This window comes from Chiloscyllium punctatum, chromosome 37, assembly GCF_047496795.1.
Source record: "Chiloscyllium punctatum isolate Juve2018m chromosome 37, sChiPun1.3, whole genome shotgun sequence".
In the NCBI taxonomy this organism is placed as follows: Eukaryota; Metazoa; Chordata; class Chondrichthyes; order Orectolobiformes; family Hemiscylliidae; genus Chiloscyllium; species Chiloscyllium punctatum.
In genome coordinates this window covers 46410354-46419104 of record NC_092775.1, presented here as the reverse complement: position 1 = coordinate 46419104, position 8751 = coordinate 46410354, and the positions used below count along the sequence as shown (strand labels likewise).

The 8751-nt window shown below is 38.4% G+C and overlaps 1 protein-coding gene across 1 annotated transcript in view; it reads right to left on the bottom strand.

Annotated features, from left to right (window-relative positions):
- Nucleotides 1-3284: 3284 nt before the first annotated feature.
- Nucleotides 3285-8751, bottom strand: part of ccm2l (CCM2 like scaffold protein) — a 38015-nt gene continuing 32548 nt past the window's right edge. Inside the window, exons 9-10 of the mRNA XM_072556762.1 lie at nucleotides 5473-5611; nucleotides 3285-3733 (exon numbers count right to left, since the gene is read on the bottom strand). Coding sequence (XP_072412863.1) covers nucleotides 3471-3733; nucleotides 5473-5611 — 402 coding nt within the window. The 3' untranslated portion in view covers nucleotides 3285-3470. The remainder of the gene's footprint in view (nucleotides 3734-5472; nucleotides 5612-8751) is intronic.

Here is an 8751-nt window from a genome sequence, read left to right as displayed (position 1 = left end):
GTAGGTTTTGATGTGGAGTTGGGATCAGATTTACAAAGCAGACATTGGATTAGCTCAACAACATGTTTCCACTTCTGAGTGATTTTGTTGGAGGCTGGATGAAAGCTGTAGTGATAATCTGCCCCCACAGTGGCAGGTTGCATCACTTGAAGTAATTATGTTGTAAATTGTGTCTTCTCTAGATCTGAGTTCCTTTTAGCATTTCATATTAAGTATCTTCCATGTAGCCTAAATGTCACATAGCCTTTTACAAATATAAATAGATGTCAAGTATGTGAAAACAAGGGAAAGGTCATAAGAATCATCGAGGTTATAAATGACATTAAAGATTTATTGGGTGCCAGACAATCCAGTTATCATTATTGTTTGTAAAAATAAGAAGATTTTGCTTTTAGAAAGAATGGTAAACTGACCCACAAATGTGGTTGTCAGCCGAGAGAGTTCAGACAGCTGATTGATACAACATAGATTGCCAACTCCCAAAGTGAGTTTTAGCAGCAGGCATAGGAAAGAACAGAGAGAGAGGAGAATGAGCCACCATCCTCTTGGGAGAAGACCAGAGTTCCCCTATATCAGCCTGAGGGAAGAACAAAGGGCCAAAGACTACTGCTAAAGTTTGCAAAACATCAGGGATGAACACCGTACTACAAAGAACAAAGAACAAAGAACAAAGAAAATTACAGCACAGGAACAGGCCCTTCAGCCCTTCAAGCCTCCACAGTCCAGATCCACTATCTAAACCTGTTGCCTATTTTCCAAGGATCTGTAGCCCTCTCCTCCCTGCCCATTCATGTATCTGTCTAGATGCATCTTAAATGTCCTATCGTGCCCGCCTCTACCACCTCCGCTGGCAACGTGTTCCGGGCACCCACCACTCTCTGCGTAAAGAACTTTCCATGCATATCTCCCTTAAACTATTCCCCTCTCACCTTGAACTCGTGACCCCTAGTAATTATTCTCCCACTCTGGGAAAAAGCTTCTTGCTATCCACCCTGTCTATACCTCTCATAATTTTGTAGACCTCAATCAGTTCCCCCCCCCAACATCCATCTTGCTAATTTAAATAATCCTAATCTACTCAACCTCTCTTCATAGCTAGTGCCCTCCATAACAGGCAACATCCTGGTGAACCTCCTCTCCACCCTCTCCAAAGCATCCACATCCTTTTGGTAATGTGGCGACCAGAACTGTACGCAGTATTCCAAATGTGGCCGAACCAAAATCTTATGCAGCTGTACATGACTTGCCAACTCTTGTACTCAACACCCCATCCAATGAAGGGAAATTTGCCATATGCCTTCTTGACCACTCTATCAACCTGTTTGTCACCTGAACACCCAGATCTTTCTGTACATCAATTTTCCCCAAGGTTTTTCTATTTACTGTATGGTTTGCTCTTGATTTGGATCTTTCAATATGCATTATCTTGTATTTGCCCGGATTGAATTCCTTCTGCCATTTCTCTGCCCACCTCTCCAGTCTATCTATATTCTGCTGTATTCTCTGACAGTCCCCTTCACTATTTGCTACTCCACCAATCTTACTGTCATCTGCAAACTTGCTAATCAGACCACTTATACCTTCCTCCAGATCATTTATGTATATCACAAATAACAGTGATCCCAACATGGATCCCTGTGGAACACCGCTGGTCACAGTTCTCCATTTTCAGAAACTCCCTTCCACTACTACACTCTGTCTCCTGCAGCCCACTCAGTTCTCTATCCATCTGGCTAGTACATCTTGGATCCCATGCAACTTCACTTTCTCCATCAGTCTACCAGCTTGTCAAACGCCTTACTGAAGTCCATGTATATGACATTACAGTACTTCCCTCATTCATCAACTTTGTCACTTCCTCAGACAATTCTATTAAGTTTATAAGACATGACCTCACCTGCACAAAACCATACTGTATATCATTTGATAATCCAATTTTCTTCCAAATGTAAATAGATTCTATTCCTCAGTAACTTCTCCAGCAGCTTCCCTACCATTGACGTCAGGCTCACCAGTCAATAATTACTCGGATTATCCCTACTACCTTTCTTAAACAAGGGAACAATATTAGCAATTCTCCAGTCCTCCGGGACCTCACCTGTGTTTATAGATGCTACAAAGATATCTGTTAAGGCCCCAACTAATTCCTCTCTCATTTCCCTCAGCAACCTGGGATAGATCCTATCCAGACCTGGGGACTTTGTACCTTAATGCCTTTTAGAATATCCAAAACTTCCTCCCTTTTTATGCTGGCTTGACCTAGAGTAATCAAACACCTATCCCTAACCTTACCATCCGTCATGTCCTCTCCTCGGTGAATACCAAGACAAAGTATTCATTAAAAATCTCACCCATTTTCTCTGACTCCATGCAAAACTTTCCTCTTTTGTTCTTGAGTGGACCAACCCTTTCTCTGGTTACCCTCTTGCTCCTTATATAGGAATAAAAGACTTTGAGACTTTCCTTTACCCTGTTTGCTAGATATTTCATGACCCCTTTTAGCCCTCTTAATTCCTCGTTTCAAATTTGAATGGATAGTCCAATCCCACCATCCTTGCTTGTCCATTCTACTTTTTGCAGGGGAGGGGGGAGTAATAAAATCAGCTCATCTGTCATGTATTTTATACTTTCTTTCTTTGCCTAACTGAATAGAGCATCATATCTAATCTGTTGCTTTTTAACAGATCTTATAATCTCTCTGAAAATTGCTTACAAACAGTTGACTGCCCATGTTAGGGAACTGCGATTACAAACTCCTCCCCTCCAATAATCAACAATGAGTGGCCATATTTTGAGGATGCAAAATAGAAATCACAGGTTTCCTGCAGCAAAGACTTGTTAGTGAATTTACCTCATCTGTACATTGACACTCCAGAGAGCACTAGGCTAGAGGGATAGGCCATCACTCATCTAGTGAGAATTGCACCTCCAACTTATGTTGACCTCTTCTGGTACATGCAGAGCACAGCTTTCACAGTGGGGCTAGCATCTTCCCTTTGCTATGGGCAGCACTATGGCTTTCCTGTTTTTGTAGGTTTCCCATCATCCCTAATTGGATAGTGAATGCAGAGATCTCATGTTCATTGCTTGCGCCTTGGAACATTGTGCTGGTGGTGGGTCACAATCAGCAGTATGGTTGAGATCCAGAAATGATCCCAACACTTGAAATGTTTAAACAGCAAATAATTCTAGCCATTGACATATTTAAAGAAAATAAGTCATTGTCTTGGCTCTGTTTATAGAGAAAGAGAAATTTAATATGGTTTAATATAACATCATTCAGTGAGCTTTAACTGCAATTGTATTAAAATATTAAATACTAAGAAAACAGTAACCATTTAGCACATTTCAAATTTCAGGAGCAGGAAGCAAAAATGAACTTGATACAGATTTCACATTTTGTTGAGCTGAAGACTTTGAAGTAATCAATTAAAATACCTAAATAAACTGATAGGTGGTCTTTACATTGCTCACAGTAAATCATCTTCTGTATCACATTCTAAGGCTTCGATGTCATGCGTAATGTTTGGAATTGTTCTTTCAAAGGGTTCTGCTTCTGAAGGCAGAGACCAGCTGTCATAACCTCTGACAGCAGATGCTGATGTGTTACTCATGCTCCTCTTAATTCTTCCGAAACTGTCTGTCAATATCCCTCTTCCATCTCTAATTCCAATGGTTTCTAAGAAAGTCTCAAAGTAGCTTGCGTCTTTATCAGGTATGAAGCCCCGCATCCCTAAGTTAAGAATGAGATATAAATTGGTTAACTCAAATTTTTGCTTGAGGTAAGTTACAAAACAGATCAAAGGATTGAGTTTAATTGAGTTTGATAGGGATCTTGCCTGCTGGATGTACATAATGCAATAGCTTAGCCTCTCAGAACAGCATCATAAACTTTAAACTATTTTTCTATTTTGTACAATAAGTAACCAAGCCTGTCTCTGACCTGTATTAATTGATCCGTGCTGAATTTTGGTAATGTGAAGGAAATGGGCTTTTGCTGGTGAGTACTTATTTGGTTTCAGTGAATTGTCTCTCACTTACAATCAGCTCTTTGTCACATATGCTAGTAAAAGCATGTTCTTGTTCAAACTCTGTTAATCAATACTATAATCAATTTTGCTCAAAGTGAGCACCGTGACCTGCAGCATATTTTCTTGTTGAATTTAATGCAATTGCTGTAGAAATCACAAAGCTTATTATATCCCCTCCCCCACAAAAATCAAGAGAAAAAGGAAAATCTGAACAAAGAGCACAATTCCATCATGCTGCCAAGCCATTAGTTTTTGTGATGTGATCAACATTAAACTGCCTGTAAATATACCAATAAACCCAGTCAAAAGGGCATTGTTTCAGTTTCAAACAAAGGAACAATCTTATAAAAATGGCATCTATATTCTCTCCTCCCCATTTCTTTAACATCAGACATGATTGCCAATATTAATGCTCTCCGCATGGTGAGTTTGGAGATGGAATGTTTTTATTCAGGTGGTGGGATGACAATTGGGACCTTGCTACCTTCCTATCTCCACCTCAGTTAAGCCAGTTAGAAATAAGAAATGGTCTTTAGATCTGAGTTACTGAGTGGCCTGTTTCCAAATGTGCTTTAGTTGTGAAGAATTTTACTTACTGGGGAGTGTGGGCAATTAGTTACATTGTGCTAAATTAAACAAGTTAATTCTGTGTTATTGTAATTGAGAGAGTGCATTGTTATTCTGTTTGCACCAATCAGTTTCTATCTTTGACTGTGTAGAAGAAATGCATTAAATTATTATATCAAATGTGCTTTCCAAGAACTAAATGGGGTTGGCTGATGCTATGCTTAATTCCTATTGGAAACTAAACAGTGGCTGGATCTTTCTTAACAGAATTGGTTTAGGTAAGGCAATCCATGTTACAATTAAGGCAACAGATGTAAAATGCTAAAACTAGGGGGAATGGCCTCAAAATAAGCGAGAGCAGATTCAGGACTGATTTGAAGAAGAATTTCTTCACGCAAAGGATTGCGAATCTGTGGAATTCCCTTCTCAGTGAAGCTATTGAGGTTACCTTGTTGAATCTTTCCAAGGCAAAGATGGAGAGATTTTTGAACCAGTAAAGGAATTAAGGGTTATGGCCAGTGTGTGGGTCTGTGGAGCTAAGGCAATGAAAAGATCAGCCATGATCTATTTGAATGGTGGAACAGGCTCGAAGGGCCAGATGACCTACTCCTGCTCCTATTTCTCATGTTCTTACATTCTTATGTTATGTTCTTATGCTACATGTAAGGCTGAATTCCAATCACACAGTGCGATACCGCTAATTTACTTTGCCCTGAGAATCCCCTTTCACTGTTGAATTGTCACTTTCAGTTTCTGTTCTACATATAAAATACATTTTAAAATGGATTTTTCTAAGAGAAGACACATTTTTCTTTAGTCTAAGCTAGTCTAAGGTTGAATTCATCAGCTGTGATAGCACAATGTAATCTTATACCTAAAAGAAGGAACTTCCGTTTTTCTCCATAAAGGCGAAGAAGATCTGCACAATAATCTTCAATTGATGTACCAGATCGATACTCATGGAGTAGCAAAGCAAAATGTTGGATTTCTTGTGCTGTCAACTTTGTTCTCAGCTATAAAAAAAATAAGCACAATAATCTCAGTGTGAAACAATAGGTCTCAGTGCAAGGGTTTTGATGGTTTTATTTTATTGTGATATGAGGCCTCTGTGCAGATATTACTTAGATTGTCTTGGAGGCATCATTAACAAGGTGTGAACATTTGCTGGATGGAATGCAAAACTGTCAAACTTGGAATTTTTAAAGTATCATAACGTAGTTCATGACTAATTCTCAGAAAGGTTGATAAATCCCTCCAACAATGCTATTCCTCCAGCAATGCCAGTCCTCAAATAAATATGTGGCTTTAAAAAAAAAAGAAACTCCTTAGTATTTCAAAAATGCATCGCTTAACTTGGACAGTTGACATTTTTTTGTTCTTGTCACATGTCTTGATCAATGAGTGAAAATTATAAACATGGATAGAAAGATTTAATAGTATTAAACTTCTCAAAGGAGAAAGGAAACACCAAGAGGACAATTGAAAGACATTGGAGGCCTGTTTTACATATATGTATGGGAAAAACTATTGATATTGCCTCCATTGATGAGCTCAAATCAACCATATTGTTGGGTGTGCAGCAATATCTGTGGCTGAACTCAAAACGTTTTGTTCAGTGAGTAACTTGCATCTCTGTCCATGCATTGAGAGCAAGGTAAGCTTTTATATTTCTATTCCTCTGTGCCCAGTAATAATGCCTGTTGATCACCTTCACCCACACCAACCACTGCTGGATTTGCTGGCTCGTGCACACATTATTTATATGAAATTCTCCATCAACGCTGTGACACATAAGCTGTTTTTTCAATAGATTGTGCTATTGGGGTCAATTTTACTGAGGAATCAAACTTTCTACCTTCTCATCATGATCATAGGTACTTTTTCCCAATGCATTTTCAATGTAAACAGAAGACATTTTACCTGGAGCTAATCCATGGTTCACTTGAGTGGAAGATATACAGTTGTCTTGTTCAAGGCCAGCCCTGTGAAATGTTGCTATCTGAAGAGCATTTCATGCTCTCCAGACTGTATTGACGTTCTTTTTGGCAGAAAAAATATTATTTTTATAAACCACTCCATTAGAATGGTTTTGTCAAACTGAACTGACACTGGTATAAATTTACTTCATAGCTTGCTTACAATAAGCAGTACATCAGTTTCAGAAGAGGCCTTTGAGGTTGCAAAAGCTCATCTGTGCAATAAAGTGTCTGTTTAACAAATGGCCTTGCATTTGTACTGCTTTATTTATAGCATAAGAGCAATTGTGGTATATATGTCCCCATTTTACCCTTTAAAAAAAATTTGTATGCTTCATACTTTATTACTGCCACAGAATCTTGATACAAGGAAGGACCTTGTTATAGTATTCAATTTATGGCTTTGTGATTTGTATCAAGACAGCAAACTCCAGTAGTGAAAAGAAATTAGAACAAATTTTAGATTTGAAAAGGGGAGATTAAGAGCAAATCCCAATACAGTGTAATGGAGAAGAGTCTGTATCGTAAATCAGAAGTGAGCAACAACTATAAGCTAAGTATTTATTATAATGTTGCTGTAATAAACTTTATTCCCTCCTGAAGTTATTGACTTCTCATTGGTGCACAGTTTCAGAGGCACCAGATGTCTTCCGATACTTCATTCACTGGCCACTATTGAAATGTGGCCCTCGATAATGAAGGCTGCCAAGGTCATTTGGCTGCAAAGTACATCAGAGCCATGAGCAACCCTGTCCTTACTAGATGTCTTTGCTAAGTCACTTGCAACTGCAAACAGGAATGGGAACCCCCTGGTCAGTTTTCCGCTCCCTGACGCAGGGATGCCTGAGTCCCATTTTAAAATCTAATCAATTCATACAGGTGTTTTCTTCCAACTTGAGTAATATTCTAAATCCCATTTGCCTATAGTGTTCCTGTATCCTGTTACCTTCAATCAGCTATCAAAAATATGCTTAATTTTTAACACAATTATAAATACTACTTCTGAAATCCACAGTCTCACTTCCCTCAGTATGACAAGGTTTTTCCTATTCTTTGTTTTGAATTTGTTACAGTGTATCTATGTTCTTTTGTAGACTTTGTTTTGCTGACTGCTGCAGGGAAAACTAGTCTTGCAATAGGTGCCTCAAATAAGAATTAGGCCTTTTAGTAAGATTTGTGAAGGATTTGGTGTCTACTTGAGGTGTGTGCACTTTGCCCCAGTGTTTTGCTCTTTACCAACATAGCAGACAATACTTGTTTGGCTTGTAATGAACATATGTTCCTCATACTGAAATTTTAGAAAACTATTTAGTATCTGAAAAATGGTGCTGGATTTCTGAGCCACACACTCAGTGACAGTACACACAATTCAAACAAGAATCATCTTGTAGTGTTGCATTATATATTTGTCAATACAATCAATTTATTTAGTATGTATCTTAATTGATAAAGTTGTCAAAAACAATCTGAGGTGTGTGTTATGTGGAGTAAATGTAATTAAGCTACCGCGTACAAAAGAAATTATTGTAAAATACTTTATAAAGAAATATTCTATCATAGGGTCGACTAAGGAAATAAAAAAATAGGTTTTTAATTTGTCACTCACAGTAAAACTAACATTGTGAACCACTATTCAGAGAAACCATTTAATTGAGTAAATATAATCAGGCTGCTACCACAAGTTTAACATTCATGCACATAATGAAGATTCATCATTCAAGTTCCCCTCCAAACCACATATCTTCTTGAATTGGAACAATATCATTGTCCTTCACTATCAATGGCTCAAGATCCTGGAACTGCCTGCTTTTCAGCACTATGTGCACACTTACATCACAGACTGCAATGATTTAAGAAGGTTGCTCATCACCATCTCTCCAAGACAACTGGAGATGGACAATACTTTTTGACCAAGTCAGCAATGCCCATTTCCCTGACTGTTTATACAGATAAGCAGTCTATTCAACTCCAATAAAAAGGGCTAGATAACAGAGTGGATGGGAGAAGCAGAAAAGCATTTCTCCTTTCTACATTTGTAACTCCTTATATTCAGTAAGAAGCGTACCTTGAAGTATGTACAAAGTGCTATTTTTTGTAAAGGGGGATTTGATTTTCAAGAATAATGTTGTGAGGGCTGAGCATGTAGTCCAGAGTGGTGTCTGCTCTCAGGAATTGGA